Genomic DNA, 24,863 nt, shown 5'->3' with positions numbered 1-24,863 from the left:
GCTTGCACCCCCTGGCTCTGGTGCAGGCAGATAGTTGCATCCTGCCTGCTAAAGGTGAGTGAGTGTAAGAGAGAGAGAGATGTTAGCATTTTGTTTTGTTGTAATCATCTGTATGTTATTATATGTTGAATATTTTTACTTATAATTTGATGATGTGCTTTGGCAATATTGTACAATACTGTAACTTTCATGCCAATAAAGCCAATTTGAATGAGAGAGAGAGAGAGAGCGAGAGAGAGAGAAGCTGCTGGTTCTAGGGACAATCATACTTTTTCCCACACTTGCCACTACAAAGACCAATTATGTAGTGGCAATCAGTGTAATCTGAAGATGGATACATCCTTGTACCTCCTCCTTTACGACATTTTCTATGCATGAATATGTTATGCTTTGTTCAATACTTGTTACTGAAGTAACATTTAGCATTTTTTGTATTGTCCACAGCTTCAGTGTCATATTCTATATTTCAGTTACTCTTTCAGGCAAAATAAAACACCCCACACAGATTGTTAAGTTATTGTAAAATTATATTAACAAGCAATCTTTCCTCAATTTGAAATAAAAAAATATCAGCAAATAAAGGCAACATAGGACAGATGTGTATAATGCGTAATGTTCACAGAAGAGAAAAAAAATTCTTTATCACATTTACAAGACTGCCGCTAAGTTTATAATGTCGCCTACTAGAATCAATTTAGAAAGCTTTGACTAACTCTGACTGGGGCAATATATGTAGTCAAAGATTGTATCAAAATATAAAATAAAAAACAATTGTAGGTGGGCAAGAGGGGGCAGGGCCAGGTGGACAACCATGAACAACCAATATGTATATGTATGAGGTTAAAATGGGCAGCTCATTCGTAGTAATTTCCTCATAAAATCAACCAAACTGGAGAGAACACAGACGGCTACGACGATGAAGAGCACAGAGTGTTAAGCAAGAGACAGGTAGAGAGATATACACCACATCTTAAAAGCAGATGCCCACATAGAGAAGAGCAGCACTAGGTAGTATGTTGTACACAGATTCTCAGCATTCATGCACTCACTTGTCATGCCAAATCTGGTTTCCCTTGACAGAACGCAGCGGCAAAGACTGCCGTCAACAATAAGAGACTGAAATTGATCAAACGGGATCGATTTTGGACATTGTAAGAACCATCTGAGCACTTACATACTGTGAAAGGTCGTCACAATAAAAGCCTTTTTTCCCCCCAAAACAACTTTTTTTAAATATAATGGTGGGCATTGGGAAGAATAGTACATGATTCATAAAGGTGGCCACAGAGTAAAAGAACAAATCTGAGTCCTATGTCAACTGACTTTGGTGACACAGTATGCATGGCGATAAGTAAAATGACAAGACAAAAGACTTTCCAAGCTCACAATGCATATACACACTCTCCAGTGTTTTAAGTGACAAAAGCGGAGACATTTCCTGCACATCTTGCAGCAACACAAAGCAATAATTAAAAAGTACAAGAGGTAAACTTCAACTATTTTTTTTCTCTTCGCTCTGAGAGGGGTATGGGGTATGGGAAGGGGAGGGGGAGTGGGGGACTGGGCTGCAAAGAACGTAAAACGTGTCATGTATGCATTTTCAGTAGCTGGTTTTGTCACACTTGGGGTTGTGGTAAATGGAGAAAATTGTCCTTCATTTTGAGCAAGGAGCAGTAGTCGCCAGCCATTTGGATTTTTTTTCTCCGATCAGCATTCTGGCGTGAGTGTGGAACCAAAATGGCGCCCGTCCCTGATTCGTTGCTGATGTGTTTGGCCGTGTCCTATAGTGAGTTCAGATACTCGGAATGATGGCAAATGCCGGGTGGGGTAGAAAGGCGAGAGGGTCACACACTCATCGTCATGGTTGGAGAGTACTATGGGAGGCAAAGAGAAGAGAGGGTTACGAAATTTTAATACCTCTTTATCTGCCTAGTTATTTGCGGTCAAAGGGCCAACACGCTCCCTGCAGTGCTTCGGCAGTTGGTGTTGTTAATAGCCCGTTCTCTGGCTTTACTGTGTGGTCAATAGAGCTCTGCCTTTGGTCTCATCAAAGTACCATGACAGTCACAAGCAGTAGGGGGTAGAGGAAAATGAACTGTCAGACTTACGTTCTCGCTCTGAAAGGAGTGGAGGAAGTTTCCACTTAGCTCCCCGTCATCCCTCGGGGTCCCAGGGGGATTGCTAATGCCACTTAAATTGTTTGGGGAATTCTGGAAACAAAGAGCACACGATATTTATATTTTCTAGTATCATGTTTCACTTTCATTCAAGATGTAGCTGTAAAAGCAAAAATGATCTGCATGGTTAAAAAATTTACCTTGTTCATTCCATCCATATCACCAGAGCCTGAGAGAATAAAAAAAGAAAAAGAAAAAAAAAACAATGGAACAGTGTTTGTATTCTATGACCATAAGAAAGCCATCGTTATGCAGTGGCTCTACTTGAAAAAAAATCTTGTTCTTTACTGATGTACCATGACATAGTGGACAAACACGTGCTCTCAAATAATTCCAAGTGTCTGTGTAGCGTTAGTAAGGGTATTGTAGATGTTTTGTGTGATGTTACCTAGTGACCCATTCATGTGGTGTGGTTCCATCCCAGCCATGGCTCCCAGGGGTCCGTCAGAGCCGGGGCCCATAGGGAACTGCATGGGAAACAAGACAGGATGGACTCACTAACCACATCTTCACAGCACAGTTTAAATGTAAAAGGGAACCACAAATAACCAGAACCTAAGTTACTATGAATAACATCTACTTATTTCCGCAACTGTGAACTTCAGTATCTCTCAGTCAGTGACTTCAACAGAATCCTACAGTATCAAATAACATTCAGATGCAACCGGTATAACAAATGCAAAAGTGCTTAAATAAGGCCAGGATTCCAGTGTTGAATTAAAGAAATATCCTTAATGAGCATAAAATGAAATACTTGAAATATTTGTTTATATTTGTAAAGATGATGCCCAGTGTTTTCTGCAGTAGTTTCTGTTCCCTCAACAGCAACATCCAACTGTACAGTGTAGAACATTAGGAAGTAACATTTCAATAGGAAGTAACATTTCAATAGGAAGTAACATTTCAATTCAAAGTCACTTTATCATGTGAATTCGTTAAATATAAAAAGAGTAAGTGTTAAATGTTTCTAACTGCAAAAAGGGTCAAATAAATTTGCCCAGCAATATGGATGTAAGCAGTTATTTGACAAAGGAGTGTGTTGAGCTGGTAGAGTGGTCAAGTTTCTAGTTAATAGTACAAGCTGTTAATAACTACCAAGTGGAGCTCACAACAACTTTTTTACTGTCAACCACCTTTTCACCTCCATTACATTTACAGAGCTGACCCTGATCTTTGGGTGTGTCGTGAAAAAAGATTGGCTGACGGAGGTCGAGTCTGATATGGGTTGTGGTTTGGTGCAAAAGCAATTAGGTAGTTAGAGCTCATTCTTAAAAAAAATGTCTACGGTGCTATGGTGTAGTGGATAGAGCGTGTACCATATTGGCTCAGGCCTCGTAGCAGTGGTCGCGGGTTCAGATCCAACCTGTGGACCTTTACTGCATGTCATCCCCCTCTCTCTCTGTCTCCCCATTTCAACTCTGTACTATCAAATAAAGCTTGGAAATGCCAAAAGATTATCTTAAAAAAAATGTCTATCTCAAATGTAAGCTAACTGCCCTAATAGTATTTCTAATTTGACCCAATAATCCAAATATCTACAGGTATTGCAGAATGAAAAGGAACTTACATTATTTCGGTTGCCGGGTCCAGTGTTGATCATGGTGTACAAATTGTCACCGGAGTTGTTTGAGTCTGGAAAAAGTTGCAATCATACATAGAATTGGTATTAATATTAATGAAATAATACTTATACTAATACTTCATGAAAAGGATAATGATTGACAGCTAAGGTCAGGGACGCACACACCTGCAGGGCTTGGCATGATGGGAGTTCCTGGGGGTCCCCCACCTCCAGAAGCGCCCTATGGAGAAAAGACCATAAAATAAAGACGTATTGCAAATCTACATGTAAAGCCATCTTCAAATAGAATTTTATTAATATACAGTATGTCTAGGTTACGATGCCAGCTTGTGTTCTCACCCCGTATGCACCAGGAGATGGGGATGAGTAAGGCATCTGAAAGCAAAAACACAAACATTTCGGACCAGAAGTGGTTGAGTGCAAACCTTTTCTATACCTCAAAAAGTCATTATTCATCATTTGATCGCACTAATATCATTACGGCTGTCGGTCCAAATGTCTGTGGGAACCCGGACACATAATACTACAATTACATTTCAGACTAGAACCTTTGGAACACATTAGACCTCGACAGCTCTGCGAGGAAATCTGACTGCCATCTGAACCAGCATTTTTCTGGGTGTATGTGTGTGTGTGTGTGTGTGTGTACACATTAGTACTTACAGAGTTGGCGTTACTGGGATTGGGCCATGGCCTTCCAGTCCCTGGGCCCCTAGATGGTGAGACCAAAATAAATGTTAGTTAGATTATGCCCTAAAGTCAAAAGACTTGAGAGAAATAAAAAAAAAACTCACATGTTCACCCCTGGCATAACGGGACCCATGCTGTTGTGTGGAGGCCTCATCCCACCACCGAAGTTCTGTGAAATCAATCAAAAGTCATAAGATTGTGCGCGAACATTCATTTTAAGGAAAGCACAGGGTAAAGGAAAACATCCATGCGACCACTCATTTGGCCATTAAGACAATTAAAATAGCTTTGCTTTGTACATAATCTCTTTATACATGAATGATCCTAATCACTAGCATCATTCTAGTAAAGGAAGGAAGTGGTGATATTATTCCATGCGAGTAGAAGATCCTACCTGAGGGCCAGGGCCCATGGGCCCCATGCCTCGAGGGCCGCTCATTCTCTGCATTGGCCCCAAGTTAGGATGGCCTGAAGGAAAAAAGAAATGTATATGAAGAGTGAAGCGAAACGATTTATCATCTGCAAGTGTCAGTACCGTTAGTGAATATGGTACTGGGTCACACCTTGTGGTCGAGTTGGGTCCATGTTGGGCAGCATGGGATGAGGACCTGGACCTCCACCTGGCTATCGGGGATAAAGCACAAAAGATTTTATGAAACTGCAGTTTAAAAACGTGCTTAATATTCTGCAACTGTGTGAGAGTGTGTGTGTGTTCTCTACCTGGTTGGCCATCCTGATGGGGGGACCTCTTGGGCCTCCAGCGAAGCGAGGCGACATGAAGGACTACAACATGAACAATATTGCCCCATGAATTTTCAATTGAAAAAAATACAATAGAAATCATAAAAACCTTAGAAAATGTTCCACTATCCCACTATCTCAATTGCATATTTTGTAGAAGCAGAATACAGCAACTAGCTGAGAAGAATGCCAAAGCATGAAGCGTCAGCACCGAGAACCAGCTTCCCCAAATGGCCACAGATAGCACAAATAGAGAAGAAGAGAGCGAGGGCGAGGGAGTGTTACCTGACTGTGAAGCCCCATCATACTGTTTGGGGGAGGAGGCTGAGGGTGAGGAGAGCCCTGGGGACCCGGAGGACCCTGTGGCATCGCACAAAATACAAGAGGCAAGGAGGGAGAGGAGGGAAGGATGAGGCCGGAGCGAGAAGCAGAAAGTGACAAAAGAGGGGCAGAAAGAGAAGCGGGGTTACTGCAGTGCAGAGGACAGTTAGAGTGCAGAACAAAAGTGTGGTGAAAAAAGAAAAAAAAAGTACAAAAATAAGATGCTAATTTTCATGTATCAAACACAGTAAAAGAGAGAGACTGAGCATAGAGGAACAAGCAAATGACTTGGCCTTGAATGAGAGAAAAGAGATGAAAGCTCTTTTGCCTGCCAGTCACAACATTAAGAAGCCTGCTGCATGCAGCATGTTATCAGTGCTAATTTCCCCTGAATTAACAGCACCAATTAAGCTCTATGCAATTAGCTGTATAACAACACTAAACACCAGCACTGTGTCGCTTATGCTGCTGATCTGACAGAGATTGAGGGGTCTAATTGAGCCTCCTCAATCAATGGATTCTGGAATGGAAATTGTGAGTAGGTGCGCGTTTATGTATCAATGTCAAAATTCCTTTCCTGATATTACCATCATCGCATAACGAGTCACGTCTTCGTGGCTTCTAGAACATAATAATCAGATGGATTTATAGTGAACAGTTTGCTTTAGTGGAGGCAGAGCAACATCGCGATTTGATGTCACCTCTTAGAGCCAGTTTCAAACCGTTGCCTGCCAAGAGTTTATCCTTGTGGAGATATAGATTTACAGTAGGTGCTGCACCTTTCGATTTCTCCATTAGGGAAAATGGCAAAGCCACGCCTGCCTGTTTACAGCACTGGCGAGGCCCGGGCAGACAGAGCGGCTATGACGTTTACTACAAGTTCACTGAGCAGATTGGAGCAAGACAAAACTGAATTTATACGATGAGCAAAACCCTCCTGGCCTTTTAAAAAGCTGGAGCCTGCAGACGTGCAGCTTGAATAATGACCAGTCGATTAATCCAGTTGAGAATCTGAAGGACACAAATTGACTACAAGTTTGATAATTGATTATGTAGTGTTTTGAGAGTGGATGTTGTTGCTTGTTGGGGTGAAGTAAATTTCAAAGTACGGAGACAGACAGTTTCAGTCTGGTGTGGTGATTAGCTGACCTGGAAAAAGCCAGGTGGCATGGGTCCTCCTGGCATGCCTTCACCAGGGGGCATCCCTCCCATAACAGGACTGGGGGCTGCTGCTGCACTCTAAAAAGAAAAACGGAAGAAGCATTACAACCTCTCAATGTGCTGAACACGATGATGTGTATAGCAGTTCATGACCCAAATACATAATTTAACCCCACCCAATTGATCTCAAAAGAGAAATAAACACAGAGCACGAACGTCCAATAAGTTAGAACTAAATCATGTTAGGGTTCTCCTATATGAAAGGGGTGTTATTATTGAGGTTTTCTGAGCGCTGCAGATCCAGTAGATCGGATAAGTATTCACTGAGTCAGAGGCTCTAAAGTGCTACTACACAGCAGGGGCTTGCTGGGCTGATTTCCTGCTCAAACCGCGGCCCTAATTCACTAATGTGCCATTTGCTTCGGTCACACGCTCCTAATTGACTGAGTTTTTTTCTTCGCTGTTGCTGAAGCAATCTGAGATGGGCTTAATGTCTTGCTGTGGGGTTCGACTTCCAAATAAAGGCTACAGAACGAGGGAGGCTTCTTCAGTTCCATTTGTTAATGCATTACTCACTCACGTTATGAGCGTAGATTGTAGGCAAACAAGCAATGAATACTACAAGGATGGATGTACCAGAACCCACACACAAACAAACCCTGTCCTGTGTGTTGAGGGCTCTACAGACATCACTGGTCAATAGCCAACACACTCCCTGGTATCGACTACGCCTCCCCTAATTATATCTGCTCAGGCTGCTGCTGCAGGGCCACTGTGAAATACCTCAGCATGGGGAGAAGTAAGGCCACAGGGAGAAGTCACATCTCATCAGGCCCCACCACCATAGGGACGCAGAGACACAGTCTGTAAAGCCTATTTCTTTACTACTTGGTGGTGTCATGGGATGGTGTGGATTAATCAATGAGGTGCAAGAGGGAAACATTCTTAAACATGGCTTACATCATTCAAGATGTTAATGTCACACAGCCAATATTGTTACACCTGCAATGACTCACTCAAATTCACAAACTGCTGAGCACCAAAAAAGAAAAAAAAAAGAAAATACCGCACTACCCAGCAGCCCTGATGGTTCGCACTGCATTCAGCACGTAAGTGTTTGGTGACCTGGGTTGTCTGCAAGGCTGTTTACCAAAAGTCACAGAAACAAAGAGGTCAATTTGGCAGTTTGGCCAGTTTTTTTTCTTCTTTTTCCTGGTGTTTTTAAGTCATTAGTTGGCACAGGCAACACCCGAAATGTAGTTTAATGAATAGCCCTCCCCCCCCCTCCCAAAAAAAAAAGCATCACCCATGCTCAAAATACAGTATAATATCGAAGTTTTGGTAGGATTTTCATTCATCATGCCATTTTCTTTCTTTCTTTTTTTGGCATTTTCAAGCTTTATTAGATAGTACAGAGTTGAAATGGGGAGACAGAGAGCGAGGGGGGATGACCTGCAGTAAAGGTCCACGGGTCGGATTTGAACCCGTGACCACTGCAATGAAGGCCGGAGCCAATATGGTGCTCCGGCGCTCTATCCACTACGCCACCGGAGCGCCCCCATCATGCCATTTTCTACCTCAAAAAATCTGCGCACACACACTTGTTCACTAGGTTTCTTATCTCGGCATGACATGAGGGAACATTCATGTGTATGATCAAAAGTCCTTGAATACTGTTTTTTTCTTCTTATTATTCTTCTTCTAGGGCTGTATGATTATGGCCAAATGATGACTAACCTGTCCATCGTAGCGCTCGATACCCTTTGAGAACCAGAACTTAACGCTCCGAGATCAAAGAATCGGATGTCTTCTTAAAGTCCAGTTTTCTTTAGACACACATCTAAGTCTCTAAGCTCTTCACTGTGTTGTATTAACTGGAAAAAACATTCCCGAAGCCTCTGGAGGAAGAAGCTACTCTTAAGGTCATTTACAATAAATTGTTTATGGCTAGTTTTAATTAGAGTGGTTGTATATTGCTCATACGACCACACAATCATGGTGTGGGCCCTTCACAGTCTGACACATCAACTGAAGTTTGTTATGTTCCTCTATCCTCAAGTAGCCCATTCCTTGAATTAGTCCTGCGAAGAAATACTGAAGTTAAACAAAGCAGTATTTAAAAAGGTATTGACCAGAAAGTCATAAAACAATGTTTACAGTCCGAGTCTACATAGCACTGTCAAATTCAGAAAGGGTTTCCCAGACTGCAAAGCAACTTGCACCGCAGGTTCTCAGGCATGTTGTGCTCACTAGATCTTATCATGTCTCTCTAAAAGCCCACAGCTGTAAATGCTGGACAGTCCAAAATGGCCTGATGCTTCTTTCAGGCTTAACAAGCCGCAAACGGTGCCCCAGACTCTGGTACAGAAAAAGGGGCAGATGTCTCAGCCGTGCCCCGGGCTATCAGGCTCTTGTCTGGGGCCTTCCTTACAACCCCCCAGGGGAGCTCCTTTAAGACAGACCCCCCCCCCCCCCCCCCCCCCCCTCAACCACCATGATTCAGCATGTACGTGTGTGTACATAAGGGCACACGAGCGATCCCAGCCAAACAGATTTTTCCCTGAATTCTTGAATCACTGAAGGAGGTTACAAAAGGCCAGAGAGGCAGCGGATGTGCTTGTGCTCTCTTTACAAAAACAAAAGAGGACGGGGAGAGGGCCCCTTTGTTTAGCTTGTTAATGTTTAACCATGAATCTACATCATAAAACACGCTCTGGATCCTGACTGGATGCTCTGTCTCCCTCTCTAGTTACTTCGAGCAGGTCTCTCCCACTCTTCATCTCTGCCGTACCCAACCCCCTCCCCCCTTTTTATTCCCTCAGCTCCTCCGTGGTGGTGGTGGTGGATGCCGGGCATATGCCACAGTGCCACTCCCCTTTTCCTCCCAAGCTGCCCCTCAGCTCCGTGACAGCCATCAATCAGCCGCTGCCGCCATGGCGACGGGGCTCCCTCGGGGAGCGTTCATCAGACCCACTGTGAATACGGCTGGGCTTTATGAGCGCTGCCGGCTAACAGAGCAGGACTCTCCTCCCCCACACCTAGACAAAGGCTAAGGTCCAAGTACTGTCCACTCACACACATACACTTGCCTGACCCCCCCCTTACCCCCCCAGCCATCCACAAATGAAGACAAGGAGACCCAACATCAGCGTGGTGGGCAACCACGAGATGCCGAGGACAGCCGACCACACAGAACCTCTCAAAAGCTCCCCCATCACAGCAGCACACTGCCAAGACTGACGTTCCCATGTACTACTCATTTGTTTAATAATTTCCATGTTATGAAAATGGTCTTAGTCAACCATGGGTTGCAATCCTACAGCTTATTTTGTGTTGATACATCTTTTAAAACTGGGGATCGGAGAATGTTTCTTCATTGTAATCCAAGGGACACTGCTACATGATTTAAGATAAATGTGTTTGGACACCTTTGTTTAGAAGAGTGTTGAGGATATAATGATTTATTATCATTGTCTGAAAATGTGATACCTCAACAACAACAAAAAACCTCTGACACTTCTTTGTATTTTGCTATTAAAGCTGCAACCACACAATACAAAAACATATCCTATCTGAATAAGCAACCAAAAGCAATCTAAGATATCGCAAACAATAACTATGAAGTAGGCTAGGTGTATGTGGGCCGGTTTGCACTCCAAAATCCACTCCTCCTTTGTCTGTTATGAGTTAGAGTAATAAGGAAAGTGGTTATTGAAAAGGGGAGAACCACGCTGTAGTCGTTCTCCTGGCTCCCAGGTCACCTGCCAGATCAGGAGGCCTGTTGCCTTGACAACCCTATCTGCCAAAAGCAGGACAAAACGTCTCTTCCTGTCTGATACATCATCCAACCTACCAAGAAACTGGGCTGTGCCTCAGTCGTCCTTAGAGGATTCCTTATCCTTGAACGGCCTTTCCTTGGCCAAGCTTTATTTTATTTACATCAGCTCCACGTTTTTTTTGTTAGTTAAGGCCAGAGGATGGGATGACTAGAGGCCAATGACAAGAAGTTGACTTTGTTTAATCCTCATGAGGCTTTTCAAATGCTTACTCAAGGCGCAAAATAATTCAGCACATTTAAAAAAGAAAATCTTACAATTCTCAAGATGCAAGACAGCCATGCCAGTGTTGAAGTGTTAGCATAACAACATGCTACAAATGATGCACTCGTCCTGAGCGGCATTTCATAGATCCATTAGGATTATGTCATTGTAGGTAATGGTTTTCAGGATGTAATTGAGCTACAACACATCAGTTCAGCTGGAGGGCTTATTAAAAAATCGAGCAGTGTGTATATAAAGCCTAACAAGTTTTGCAGAACACAGTGGGTTGTATTTTGACGTCGTCACGGAAAGGGCAGGTTATGGGGGGGGAGGCGTGGCTAAGGGGAGAGCACTCGATTGGGTTGACTCTGGACATGCTGACATCAGCGGCATTTTCAGAATGATACAGAAGCCCCATGAAGCTCATTGTTGGACGCATCAATCGACACACTAACAGGGCAAGATGACCGATCGTGAATTAAAAGGAGAAGAAAAATTAAACAAATGTCCATAGGTTAGTCAAATTAAAATACAAAATAAGGGGCAGGGGGAAATACGAACTTCCCAAAATCAGACGGACACCATTTTAAGGTTAATCACTATATTTCATTAAGGCTAGGAGGGGAATCCCTTTAACCTGAAGAACAGCACAGACGCATCACTCTTGGAAGGTCAAATTAGGGGGATTTTGTCAGGAGTTGACTATTGACAAACAGAGATTGAGGACGTTGCTCTTATAGCTCCAACATTATTTTTTTTTAAATTAGGACACATTGCATAATCCAAGTTGGAGGTGTGTTGTTACACCTTCTTCATAACCTTGGGAGCAAAATTGTTGTCTTCTTCTATAAGAGGAGAAGATAAAGCAATTGGTGCACCAGTTCACATGTAAGCACTACTCACATAATCATGGAAGGCTTTTGCTTCGCTGGAGTGGTCACATGTCTCCCTCCTCTCTGGTGCAGCGCAATACAAGTCCCAGAATACACTGTGGACAAGACAGGTCATGAAGCAAACAAAGGCACACAAACAAACCTCTGGACATGTTTACAGGGAGGCGACAGCACTATCTCTTACCACCACCAGGAATGTAGGAATCCGGGAGGTTCTCCAAGTGTTATGTTTTTCTCCCATCGGATCTAGGAAAGAGGGATGACAATAATTATGTCAAATAAATAGATTTTTTATTATTATTGGTGTTCCAACAAGAGCACCTGAAACATTTACATTGAGTTGAATGGTTTTGATATTAAATGTACTATAGTGGGGTTATAAACTTTTTCCCAAAATTCCACATACCTCTGATAAAAAGGTCTGTGCAGACTTCTGGGCTCCTATGTGCAACAGATACTCATAGACGTACAGAGCCAACCTGTGAGGAAATTATTTTTTTGGTTAACTAATAAAAAACAGGCTTAAAAAAAATGCACATGAAACAGCAGGTTAAATCGTCTTCATCGGTCTCACACTGAGTGACTAGAGTCGTATACAGGCCCTCTGAACAATGGCTGCCTATGCTAAAAAATGTAATGGGGACTGTGTAACAAAGCCAAAGGCTGTTCAAGATTCACTACATTGTCGGCTTACAAAAAGTGCTACAGCAACAGTAGGCTACCAGTCTAACGTCAGGATGTGAAAGGTAAAAACGCACCAGCAGACTGCCGTGTATGTGTATTAGCAAGGTACAGTAGTATCCCGCACTGATGGGGCTGAGGGAAATAAGAACGGAGCGCAACACAGAAACAATGTACTGTGTGGCAAGGCGATGTTATTGTTTTACCCTCGCCGTGCTATCGACTGAAAAACGCAAACAAATGTGAAACCACGGATTTTTAACAAAACGAAACTGCATCAGCGTAAAGAGACAGCAATGAGCCAAATACTGGAGAAACACAGCTCGGGAAAGGAATGGCGAGCAGACAAGGCGGTTCATTCAATTCCTTTCTCGGTAGGAGGAAACTGCCTCTCGCTAGCATGTCCAGCGAACAACAGAGAGCAAGAGGGAAAAACTTACGCGGCGAAAAACACACAAGAATAAACGTTTCCGGGCTTACTTTTCTCGTGCTTGACCGTCAGACGGCACCGGTGTGCCTTTGCCTTTGGGGAACATTGTTTAGTGTGGGAGGACGCACGCCTTCTCTTTCTTTTTTCGCTATTTCATCTGTCAGATCATCGCGGCCGCGACCCTCTCGCACTCCAACCGCACTCCTCCTCAACCCGTCGTCGACTCAACCGAGCCTTGTCCGGGGGGAAGAGGCGGCGCCGGGCCTGACTGACGCTCCTCGCAGCCAATGGAAGCGCGATTTGATTTAAGGTCTGCCTTTTGGTGCTCTCTGTTCTCTCTGTTTGATAGCTGCGATATCAATGAGCGCAATTAGAGTCCTCCCTAAATAGTTTGTTGTATTAATTACCAGCAATAAAAAGAACAATACGGTTTTGCCTCATCAGACCCTGCTGATGATTTGGGGTAGAATAAACCCTATGTCTCCTTACATACGAAATGAGTAAGTCGATAAGGAAATATATAGACCTAGGTTAAAATATAGGCCTACATAGCTAATCAACAGAGTCCCAAGTGCTCATTCAAATACTTAATGGGGGCTCCTTTAGGAGAGATCATATTATTTCGTCCTATAAAGAAAGTTTAATAAACTTTTCAAATGTTGATTCAATAGGCCTACACAATATATTAAAAGAAATAGGCCTATGCCTTCGTATTTAAATCAGGTCACTTTTTCCAGTAGGCTTATCCATAGATATATAGCCTAGTTGAGACGATGATCCACACTAAAACAGGCAATAAATATCACCTTATTGAGTCTGCATTGAATGTAAGCAACCCTGCATGTGAGGTCCCTTCAGTTCCACCTTAAAAAAGGGAGCTGTGACCCAAAGTAACCACCACAGGACGAGTTCTCTCTCCCTCCAGCGGTGAGAATCTTCAGATCAAAGCTTTGGAGCGTGTGTCTGTGTATAAAGTTGTAGTGTTGTTGCGGATTGGATGGCAAACAAAAAGGGGCACGGTGGGGGTCGCAGGTTGCTATTCGTCAGCCGGTTTTAACGTTTTTTTTTAATATTATTATTTATTTGTTCACAGTAGGCTATAGGCCTACTCCTTCTGCGGCACTTGAAGCACTTTGTCGCGACGTCACCACAAACAGCAGCAGTTACTTCTTTAAATTAGGTAAGCCGTTTTTTATTTTTGTTTGTGTTCAGTGTTAAACAACCCTGCGAAGACTTGTTTTTCTGACTATATAGCTTGGCTGGAATGAAGTTCGCCTGAAATATTTCTTGTTCCCTCGCACCTGAGGTGAACAGTGAATGTGGTGGTATGTGTCATTTCTCTCCAAGTCATCGCAAAGGTCACCGTGACCGCCTCTGGTCATCGATAATGGGAGTGACAGGTGACCACATGCGCACGAGTTAACCTGCAAACACTTCTATCGCAACAAATAGTTTCCACGAGGCATGTCTTAAAATAGTATGTGCCTTTAAATAGTTTCTGTCTCTGCTCGATTCACACTGCTCTGAAAACACAATAACTAGCCTGCTATCATAATTAAAAAATATATAGCTTTTGTAAAATTCCATTAATTCATAATCAAATTGAGAAACGCTGCCATCAAATGCTCAATTAAATAAATGGTCGTTCCGGGTTTTTCCTGATCCTTGAGTTACAGGGGATACATGTTGGGCAATTCCTCAGCTCAGACCACAAACCGAGTTGCAGATTATTTTAAGCGCATTATGTTTGCAGCACTGGTCCAGACTGACATTGCAGTTTTTCAGATTCAATAGTGGACAAAGTGGTCAGACTCAGCACTTTAAGTTACTGTGTGTGTGTGTGTGTGTGTGTGTGTGTGTGTGTGTGTGTGTGTGTGTGTGTGTGTGTGTGTGTGTGTGTGTGTGTGTGTGTGTGTGTGTGTGTGTGTGTGTGTGTGTGTGTGTGTGTGTGTGTGTGTGTGTGTGTGTGTGTGTGTGTGTGTGTGTGTGTGTGTGTGTGTGTGTGTGTGTGTGTGTGTGTGTGTGTGTGTGTGTGTGTGTGTGTGTGTGTGTGTGTGTGTGTGTGTGTGTGTGTGTGTGTGTGTACGGAGTCCTAATCATAAAATTAAAATTACATTAACATATTATTTTACCTCCATCAACTATCCATCACAATTGGTAGAACATTTTATTTTCATTAAATCAATGCAATTTTAATAAATCAAATGAAGTATGCACTTTTGCTTAGCATTTGTAATTAGAATAGAGGTTTGTTCCTGGAAGTAAACTTATTTATTATTAACCATAATTAAACCTGGATCTGGTATTTCTACTGAAAAGGCCCTGTACTCATGACTGGTGATGAAAATACATTTTTACAGCAACAGAACAGAATACATTAATAATTTAAATATATAAAAAAAAGTGGATGGTTTTGCTGCGACAAACAAATGCTCCTGTTTGTCCTCCCTGTGTGTACAGTTGTGAGTCATGACGTCTGAGGAGAAATATGCAGACGCCATGCTGGAACCTCTGTTCATTCAGGAGAGGGAGGACGCGTACAGAAACCCCACCGAAGTCAAGATGAGTCAGATCGTGCTGCCGTGCCACGCCAACCACTGCGGAGAAGTGAGCATCGGACAGCTCCTCAAGTGGATGGACTCCACGGCCTGCTTGGCTGGTAGGAAATATGCTCATGCATCCGCCACTCTGAGCATGTACCGTGGTTATGCAATATATCCACTCAAGTACTACACAGGGAGTAGTGGACCAACAATATACTGTATATTAAACTTTAAACATCCCATTCAAAAATGAAAGGGAAAATGGTGCAATGTAGTACCTTAACCCACTCAACCTGGTTTGATGCACAGGAGTGCATTCACCAACACATTGAGAATTTTAATGTAGTGCATCTTTCAGTGATAACCAAGGCTCACACTCATACAAAGGAGCTGCCGAGTGCAACTCCAAAGGTTAATGCTTTTGATGATTGATGATGATTTAAGTAAGGGGGGAGTGCCCCCAGCAAGGAAGTTGGACCCCCCCCCCCATTCAAAAAATGGGGGAACTACATGTTATCCTGTCCCATTGTGTTGATAAAGCCTAGATTTGCAAACCAAGGTCTCCAAAGTTGTGTGACATTTCTATACCAAGCGCCATGCATGAGTATGAATACATAATTTAAATTCCCATTTAAAAAAAATGGTACAATACACAAGCATATGTTAATAAGTTCTTCTGATTGGTGCTTAGCTGTTTTAGTGTTTGCTTATGTCTCAGCCATGACTTTGTCTTGACCTCCTTGGAAGGTGTTCTTAAATGTGACTTAGACACACCTATGAAAGTCTTATCTAAATTCCTAGAACAATAATAAAGTTAGTTAGTTACAGGTTGAGTTGCTAGGATGTCTTTGGTCAAACAGATGTGTTTCAGGGTGAAGATTGAACTTAAAAAGTATTCTAAAATTAGGTTTCATACTAGTGACAATGGATAATATATTCAGTCATGTCATGAAATGTTATATTTCCATATTTATATGCTTCAGAATCTAGTAGAAATACCTGGGGAAACAATTGAGACTATATTGAAGGATAAGAAAGACTGACAGGAAGGTCTGTTTTTGTTCAACCACAATACATACCTTAGAAATCAAGGCACTTCATAACATTAATGTGATGATATTACAGTATAGAAAAAGTCCAATATTGTCATAAAGCAGTCCTGCCCATCTGTTTATTTACACTATTTCCTACTCAATCCAGAAATATCTCTTATTACCTGTTTGCTTTGTAGATTTATGCCGCACTACTTAGATCTTTGTGTGATTTCTCTTCTCCCAGCTGAGAGACACGCAGGTTCTCCCTGTATGACTGCATCTGTGGACGACATCCATTTTGAACACATCATAGGGTAAGGTAATGCTGCTTTACCAAGGGGCATGTCCAACTTAGCGTCATATGCAGTCCGACAAAACCTTATGACTTATGGTGAACTTCACCAAAGCTGCAAGAAAAATGCTCTCAAAAAGTTGTTTTTTTGTTACAGAACAATGGCAACAATATTCGAAAAATCATGTCAATCAATGAATCAGAATCATGTAAAAACAAAATAATTAATATAAAAAATAAACTGATCTTGTTATTTTTTATCATCCAATAAGAGTAGCTGCTTGATTGAGTCAGATTAGAAATGTGGACGTTGATAAACACTCATCTTGACATGAACTCAACATTAAAGAGGTTCTGGCTTTGTTTACACTATAATCACTGTTCCCTGTTGATAGTAAAGAGAAGAATCTGTGTCTGTCCACTCCAGGGTGGGAAAGGTAGTCAACATCATAGCAAAGGTCAACAGAGCCTTCACATCCAGTATGGAGGTTTGTGGACGCTGTTGTCGATTTTCAGCATGATGAACATTCATTTAATTCCAGAAAGATGAAACTGATTTGGTGACTCTTTTCATTTCAGGTGGGTATATTGGTGAATTGTGAGGACCTTTACACTGACTGCCAGTGGAAGGTTTGCCACGCCTTCGCTACCTTTGTTGCCAGACGAACTGAAGCTGGGAAGGTAAGCGACCCAAAGATATGGACTCAAAACCGTTTTTACTAAAGCCTGGTTCAACCTCCCCGGGGACTCTGTGTGTCTTGTGTGTACAGGTACATCTAAAGCAAGTGATCCCTCACACGCAACTGGAGCAGCTGGAGTACAGCCTGGCAGCAGAGCGGAGGAGGATGAGGCTCATCCATGCTGAGATCATTACAGACCTACTGAGCAGCAGCACAGCTCAACTGGGTACAAGCTGCAGTCAAACAGGGCTTTACAATGGTGGTGGCGGTACCATTGAGAAGTCTTATTGACCAAAGCTCCATGTTGTTGCACTCTCACCAGGAGAATGCCAGGAGTTTCAGGGTTCCGTTCCGGCCGAGCGGACGCGAGTGGAGAGTGTGGAGCTGGTGCTACCGCCACATGCAAACCACCAAGTCAGCACCTTTGGGGGCCAGATCATGGCCTGGATGGAGAACGTGGCTACAATTGCAGCAAGGTGTGTAACTAGCCTACTACTTTAACTAACTTGTTTACTGTTCTGAGCCATATGCTTAAAGGTGCTGTAAGCGGAATGGTTCTTTTAGCTAACTTCCTGTCAGTTACTGCAGTTAGCAGTCCCCTCGCTCGTCCCTACGTCACCACATTAATGCACTGCAGTCTTCAAGCAGCGAGTTATCTAGCATCATCTCAGATCCATAAGTGTGATTAAAAACATGATAAAAACCATCAAAACAGACATTGGGAAGGATTTTTACCTGCTCCGCCATAGGCGCATACACATTCACCCATCTATCGCTCTGGCGTGTACCGGCAGTGAGACCATGAGTGAGACGGGTGTCGGTTTGTAGCGTTCTCTCTTGTGATTGGATATTAATTTCGGGATCCCCGAAAAGTTTAATAGCCGATTACCTGCAGAGCAGCTGACTGAGAAATCGGCTTTATGAAACGTGCACATTATGAAAGTGATCACTGTATGAATAAAGAGCGATTTAATACTTATATTAACATAAATAAACCGCTTACTTCACCTTTAACCGCATTCATGCTGAGTAAGAAGAAAAGATCAAATTAATTTTTGTTTTGTTTTTCTTGTTAAATATTAAGCCACAGCCATTGGTCGCTCGGCTTATATTATCTTAGCTGAGAGTCAAGACTAGCCTGGTAGCTAGCAGCTAGCCTGGTAACAAAATCTACCGGGTTCTTAAGCTCACTAAATCACACATTATATCTTGTTTGTTTAAAGTAGTAGTTTTAGTAGTCATTTTTAACAATTCCTAGTTCTCTTAGAGCAGGGGTGTCAAACTCATTTTGGTTCGAGGGCCACATACAGCCTCTCTGATCTCAGGTGGGCCGGACTAGTAAAATAATGGCAAAATAACTCCAAATCCCTAACTTTGTTTTTCAGTAATATGCTTTATCACTCAGCCTACATTTGTAACCTACATTATCACGGATCACAAGGGATCTCTGTACCCCCCAGGAGATGTCTTAGTAAAGGTTGCTGCCGGCCATGGGAATAGGAGGTGCGGCGCGCAGCGCCGCAGCAAAAATTTTGGGGGTAATTTGCTCAAAGATGCCAATGTGCACTAATGAAATAAACAACTGTTTATTTGAATACACAAATACAACAGGCACTGACCTTACAGTTGTCCAATTTTGTTTACTATATGTACAGGGACACATTTTGTGCAAACATGCAGACTGTACAAAATACAATTAAATAAAAGTGCAACTTCTACTGTTTTGATTTATTTTTAAATACAGAGGTTATTGGTTGTTTTGGAATTCGTTTTTCCCAATTTAAAACATAAAAATAAAGCAGCATTGAAAATTAGGAAATAAATCTTGTAGGCCTACACTAGCATGCTCCTGCTCGTTTTGCGCACACAGAGCTGCAGACACACCACGCTTGCTAGTACATTAATTGTTCAGCACTAAAAATAAAAATAGTTTTATTTTTATAAAAAAAGTAATAAAATAAATGTACTAAAAATAAAAATGTTTTTTTTTTTTGGTTTTTACTTTGCCATAAAGCACTGTAGGAAACATTAATAGCGGTGAAGCAGGATTGCCAATTACCATTTCCCACGTTGCTAAAATGTGCTTTTTTAATTTAGGCTGCCCCCTAGCGGCAGGAGTGAGCATTTCGGTTATTTCTTTAAAAATTCATAACTCCTCACAGGAATGGGCTAGAGACTTACTTTTTTTTTTGACATACTCAGAAATTTATGCTCTACAGGTCGCGGGCCTGATCAAATCATCTCGCGGGCCGGATCCGGCCCGCGGGCCGTATGTTTGACACCCCTGTCTTAGAGGCTAGCTGTAATAAATAGCTGTGTATCTGTGTTCAGTAGCTGTGTATCTGTGTATCTGAATCTTATGGCAGTGGGGGCGGGACCTGATAAGCCTTTGGCTTCTCCTGCCACCCTTCGGACGATAACACAAAGTAATATGTATGAATATGCAAAGAGAAAATTGTGTATTGTGTGTAATTGTCCGGAAGAATAATAATAAGACAAAGACAAACTCACCTCCCTCATTTTCTCTTCATGTTTTTATGTAGTCGCTTGTGTAATGCCCACCCAACCCTGAGGAGCATAGACATGTTCCATTTTCGAGGCCCGTCTCATATTGGTGACCGACTGGTACTGAAAGCTATTGTCAACAATACCTTCAAGCACAGGTGAGTCTACACCTGGTGACAAATCAACTATCTCCTCCTCCAAAAAAAAATTGGTATATCTATAACTTAAACGTTCACAGTCAAGGTTGTTTACACTATACCTTTGTGTGTATGCATTCTTTTTTGTTATATGGTGTGCTCTAGCATGGAGGTCGGAGTGTGTGCAGAGGCCTACAAGGGTGGAGAACCTTTGCGCCATATAAACAGTGCTTTTATGACCTTTGAGGTGCTGGACATTGACAGGAAACCAAGCATGCTGCCACGGATACGGCCTGAGCCTGTGGTGAGTTTGCTTCGCGTCCTGTCGCTGCCTGCGAGCTCACAATGCACAAAAGTATACATTTTCAGTGGATTACAAAATAAAAAAATGTTGTGTGAGGACTTCAATATTAAAATATAAAATATTTTCCATATGTTACAGGATGGAAAAAGACGTTATCAAGAGGCTATTGCTAGAAAGAAGATTCGCCTTGATAGGTCAGTATCTCTTTTTACAGCTAACTGCTAACATGGTGCTAACATGTGCTAACATGGTTTTTAACTCAAATTCATGTTGCCAGCGTTAAAGGTGGTCCATATACAAAACAATTTGTTCTATGTCTCAAAGGACCCACAACAGTCATTGTAATCTGCTCCTCTTATTTATTGCTTGGGGAAAAGTATGTTTTAGTTTTTTCAACTTTGTATGTTGATTTTCATCATTACAATTATTCCTCCAGTAATTGTCGTTGTTTGGAAAAAATAATGTTTTGAGCCTTAAGGGCCTTGTGATTACATACAAAAGAACCAAACTGACTCAGGTTTAACTCATTAAAGTCCTAATCCAAAACACAAGTGTAGCTGTGTGTAACTGGACAAATTCACACCTCTCAATTATGACACAAAATATTGTAATACCAATAACACGATACGGTATAAAGCACTGCACTGTAGTAATACAGAAATGGTGTCATCATACTATGCTACAGCACATGACTTGGCAGAGCAACATATCACAGCTGATCAGACTTAGGTGCGGAGTTTGCCAAGCATAATAAGTTCCTTGTTCAACTGTAAAATACCCAGCCTCAAGTATAATCCTTTACCTTTTTTATAACCTAACGTGCTCGTTCATTGCTATAATGAAACGGTAAGTATCGTTCATGTTCTCAGATCTTTCTTTTGTCTCTGAATTTAAAAACATTCTGCTCTACATGTTTACAGGAAATACATTATCTCCTGCAAGCAAACTGAAATGCCTCACTCTGTACCATGGGATCCTAGTAACCAGGTATTTCAGTTTCTGGCAAATAGAGGCACACTTGCTTATTAAGGCTTCTTAGATATTGCCCACTCAGTTCAAGAGTTCAGACTGCCCTTTTTTTTCTAGATGTACCTGAGCTACAATAATGTCTCAGCACTGAAACTAATGGATACCAGAAACAACTGGGTATTAACTTCTGAGAAAAACAAGGTCAGTATTGTTTGTATTATCATCCAGGATATAGCTTGTTAAATGGCTCCAGCTGTTGGTATTCCTCCACACATTCTGATCTGTATTATTTTTGGGCCAGCTGCACAGCTGTCCCAGTGGCTGTCCTGGATGTAGGCCCTTATTGCTTTAATTAAATAGTGGAATAATGTCGAATAAGTCTTTTGTATTTGAAACTTACCTTTCCACCACCTGTTTTCCAATATGTACAGGGCATCAGAGAGCATGAAATGCATAGGCATCCTCAAAATATATATAATTACCGTCTTTAGAATCTCACATGCACCCATTTAAAAAAAAATGTTTTTATCACATTAAAATAACTGGAATAAATCCTGTTAATACACATGCCGTAGAGCCCACCTCCTCTCTGTGGATGTGCTCCGTTCTTAGGTTAGACTCTACACCCTGGAGGAAAACCACGTGCTGTGTTTCAAGGTGGAAATGCATGTCGGTGTACCAGCAGAGCAGACGTTCCACCTTCTGTCAGACCTGACGAGGAGAAAGGAGTGGGACCAGCACTATGAGTCAGTAACGAAAACAATGATTGGCATTTAGCTTCATCCAGCACAAAGCAATTGTTTTATATAATTACAGCAATGCAATGTTTATTTCTGCATGACATGTTAACTACTTGTATGTTGGCACATACAGGTTATGTGGGCTGGATATTGCCAACAAAATGCATCCAATATGTCACAGGATAACGTATTTTTCTGAATTGATAGGGCCAGCATTGTGAGACGTAAAGTTGATTTTACTTTATTTTTTTCACATGCTCGTTGCTTTGTGGCCACTGTAGGGGGTGTGAGGTGATCACACATGTGGACGAAGAGGACACCATTTATCGTGTCACTACACCTTCTGTCAGAAAAGGGGGCAAAGGACAGGACTTTATCTTGCTCGCATCTAGGAGGAAGCCATGTGATGCAAGGTGTTGTAAATAATGCACCATAAACACTTAGAGATTACCTTGACAATTCACATTTTGTTCGTCTTTTCACTCTTGCATTTTCTTCCTTTTTTTTCTTTTTACTATCCCACATGTGTCTTGATCTCCTATCTCACCTTGTGTTATATTTGTATGCAGCCATTTAGATTATGGCATTACTGCCTTCGCTTGCTTGAGTCTCATAATGCTTTCCTCTTCTGTCCCTCTCAGGGACCCATATCTGATCGCTCTGCGTTCTGTCACTTTGCCCACTCACCCTCCGTCTGAGGAGTACACCAGGGGAGAGGTGCTCTGTGCTGGCTTCGCAATCTGGGAAGAGCCCAGTACTGTCACCAAGGTTGGCCAAATGAGAGAGGCACCCTGTTCAGTGTTAACGCTTGCTATAACTGCACCCTTATCCTAACAGTACACAACTAAAACAAAGTCATTATGAGATACATTGGTTTCCCACATCACATCTCACCTGATGCCTTTGGTTTCAGATCACTTACTACAACCAGGCAACACCGGGAGTTCTGCAATACATCTCCACGGACATCGCTGGCCTCTCCTCCAGCTTCTCCAGCGCCTTTTCTGCCTGTAGCCACTTCTTGGAGACCAACAAGGACAGCCTGGCAGCTCTTCCACCCTGTGCCCTGTGACACAACAGGTTTCCATGGCTTATTTAGCCATAGTGTAATGTACTGTAAGTATCCTGGCCTGAGATTACAGGTGTCCTTCCTTGCAATGGTTTTGTAACTTTTTCTTTCCACCTCAGTTCTCACTGTATGACTCCAGAATTCTCGTTGAAAAAGGATAAAGAAATGCACTGTATGTTTTTTTCTGTTTTCTTGTTAAGAAATTGCTTCATGTTTTCAACTAGATTATTGGTATGAAGCAAGAGTGCACAATGTTTATCTTGGATTTTAAGCTACTTAGGTTTTATTAGAGCTTCTATATTATGGGAAATGTTTTGTGTTACAATAATGTATATAATACAAATTAAATAATGTATAAATCAAAGAATCATACTTTGGTACATAGGTTTGTGTATTTAACAAAATCTCAATGGTCGGCTATATTGAGACAGCCATGTATTTAATGGCATCACCAGTGTTCACAGAAACTTAACATGAGGATTAAAGTAGTCTAAGCTGAGATGTTTAAATTGGCCTCTTCTGTTATAGTTTATTTTCTACCTCCTAAATAAAGTTGTTAAGCTATTTGATAAGACTATAAGACTTAAATTATGAATAGGCCAACATGTACATTTAGTGTGTAATGCTGTTTTATTTTGAGACAATGATGTATCGTTTTAGGGGACAACTCTTGCACTGATTGTATAATATGTTGACATTAAATGGCCAAGTATTTCACACATCATGCCGTCTCAATTTTCACTGAAACAATAAACACAATAGACCAGTGGATTCTTCTCATTTTTGCTCTTGTGTTGGTGTTCACCTCCCTAACCCTGCGTTTCTACCATTCCTCAACGCAGCTTGCAGATGTGTCCAACTGTAACTCATTTTCGAACAGGTCTCTCTTGTAAATGAGACCCTGGGTCTCAATGAGATTTTACCTGTATAAATAAAGGTTAATAAAAAAAAATAATAATAATTTGATATTGCTAGTCAAACAGTCAGGGGTTTAAAGGAGTCATGAGGTCTGCTTGTTTTTTTTATTTATACAGGTAAATCCCACTGAGACCGAAGACTCTTTTGCAAGGGAGACCTGTTTTCCTTTCCCAAACACATTCATACAACGATAGCAGGCTAACTATCTACATTCACACGAGGCAAGGTGGGTGAAGTGTCTTGCCCAAGGACACAACAACCATGACACAGGTGGCAGAGCGGGGATCGAACCTCCAACCCTTTGATCATCAGCCGACCCGCTCTACCAACTGAGCCACAGTCGTTTTACAGGTAGCCTACCTGTTAAGACCAAAACATTGCTTTTCATTGAATAATTATGTCAGCAATAAGCGAGAGTGTGTGGGACTTCCTTTCATTGTTATTTATTTCACCCTCCTCCCACACACCTGTCACATATTCAGGTCTACAGAGATCTATTATTAAATAGCCTACTTCAAGTTGTTAATGTAATGTAACTTTATTTGAACAGAGACAATGTACAAAAGAAACATTAACCTTGTTTAGGGCAAGGAGAGATGTATTGAACCAAGTTTGAGCAAATTGCTATTTTCCAACTGTAGTCCCTGGTCAGGTAGGCCGAAGTAAAATAATAAAATAGAAAAAGAATGAGATGCAATGATATATGAAATGGGACTAAACATTAGAGTACAAGATACAATGGTATAAATACACAGGATAAAACATTGAAACGTTTACGAAAAGCACTAGATTTGCATATTTTACAAAAAAATATGCCCCCATCCCACTGACACTCAGGAAAAAGTTTTAAATTCATTATAGGTTATTGGTTATATGTGGTACATTTTTCAAAACTTTACTTTGGTTGGGTGTTTTATCTAATGATTTATGGAAACCAGAAAAATAAAACTGGCAAA

The 24,863-nt window shown here is 41.7% G+C and overlaps 2 protein-coding genes across 5 annotated transcripts; one reads left to right on the top strand and one right to left on the bottom strand.

Moving 5' to 3' along the window:
* Window positions 1-512: 512 nt before the first annotated feature.
* On the bottom strand, window positions 513-12,929 carry ssbp3b (single stranded DNA binding protein 3b). Of its 2 annotated transcripts, XM_080032627.1 has the most exons (18): window positions 12,767-12,929; window positions 12,012-12,084; window positions 11,790-11,851; window positions 11,616-11,700; window positions 6,661-6,750; window positions 5,476-5,550; window positions 5,170-5,232; window positions 5,013-5,073; window positions 4,844-4,917; window positions 4,554-4,618; window positions 4,423-4,471; window positions 4,099-4,134; window positions 3,925-3,979; window positions 3,745-3,809; window positions 2,566-2,644; window positions 2,318-2,346; window positions 2,109-2,210; window positions 513-1,874 (listed from the first exon to the last, which is right to left on the bottom strand). In XM_080032627.1, the coding sequence occupies exons 1-18, from the start codon at window positions 12,820-12,822 to the stop codon at window positions 1,845-1,847; spliced, it is 1,149 nt and encodes a 382-aa protein (XP_079888753.1). In that variant the 5' UTR covers window positions 12,823-12,929; the 3' UTR covers window positions 513-1,844. The 2 variants fall into 2 exon arrangements, with proteins under 2 accessions (XP_079888753.1, XP_079888754.1); XM_080032628.1 differs by lacking the exon at window positions 5,476-5,550.
* A 734-nt stretch (window positions 12,930-13,663) lies between these two features.
* Window positions 13,664-24,124, top strand: acot11b (acyl-CoA thioesterase 11b). Of its 3 annotated transcripts, none has more exons than XM_080033019.1 (16): window positions 13,664-13,896; window positions 15,177-15,375; window positions 16,538-16,607; window positions 17,013-17,073; window positions 17,165-17,266; window positions 17,356-17,491; window positions 17,588-17,741; window positions 19,809-19,928; window positions 20,073-20,211; window positions 20,350-20,405; window positions 21,132-21,198; window positions 21,298-21,381; window positions 21,793-21,926; window positions 22,202-22,333; window positions 22,834-23,036; window positions 24,024-24,124. In XM_080033019.1, exons 2-16 carry the CDS (start codon window positions 15,186-15,188, stop codon window positions 24,035-24,037), a joined length of 1,662 nt encoding a protein of 553 aa, XP_079889145.1. In that variant the 5' UTR covers window positions 13,664-13,896; window positions 15,177-15,185; the 3' UTR covers window positions 24,038-24,124. The 3 variants fall into 3 exon arrangements, with proteins under 3 accessions (XP_079889145.1, XP_079889143.1, XP_079889144.1); XM_080033017.1 differs by lacking the exon at window positions 24,024-24,124 and adding an exon at window positions 22,562-22,688 and having other exon boundaries at window positions 22,834-23,691; XM_080033018.1 differs by lacking the exon at window positions 24,024-24,124 and having other exon boundaries at window positions 22,834-23,691.
* The last annotated feature ends 739 nt before the right edge of the window (window positions 24,125-24,863 follow it).

Source organism: Ammodytes marinus (assembly GCF_949987685.1).
Source record: "Ammodytes marinus genome assembly, chromosome: 8".
Lineage (NCBI taxonomy): Eukaryota > Metazoa > Chordata > Actinopteri > Uranoscopiformes > Ammodytidae > Ammodytes > Ammodytes marinus.
This window is presented reverse-complemented; position numbering and strand designations above follow the sequence as displayed.

What these genes read in the sequence shown, in the direction of transcription:
- ssbp3b (XM_080032627.1), bottom strand. Translation starts at nt 12,822, where the DNA reads ATGTTCCCCAAAGGCAAAGGCACACCGGTGCCGTCTGACGGTCAAGCA. An exon ending in GACGGTCAAGCACGAGAAAA is followed by an intron (nt 12,085 to 12,766) that starts GTAAGCCCGGAA and finishes ATTTCCTCACAG; the next exon opens with GTTGGCTCTGTACGTCTATG. An exon ending in CCACATGAATGGGTCACTAG is followed by an intron (nt 2,347 to 2,565) that starts GTAACATCACAC and finishes TTATTCTCTCAG; the next exon opens with GCTCTGGTGATATGGATGGA.
- acot11b (XM_080033017.1), top strand. Translation starts at nt 15,186, where the DNA reads ATGACGTCTGAGGAGAAATATGCAGACGCCATGCTGGAACCTCTGTTC. An exon ending in CATTTTGAACACATCATAGG is followed by an intron (nt 16,608 to 17,012) that starts GTAAGGTAATGC and finishes TGTCCACTCCAG; the next exon opens with GGTGGGAAAGGTAGTCAACA. An exon ending in GAGTGGGACCAGCACTATGA is followed by an intron (nt 21,927 to 22,201) that starts GTCAGTAACGAA and finishes TGGCCACTGTAG; the next exon opens with GGGGTGTGAGGTGATCACAC.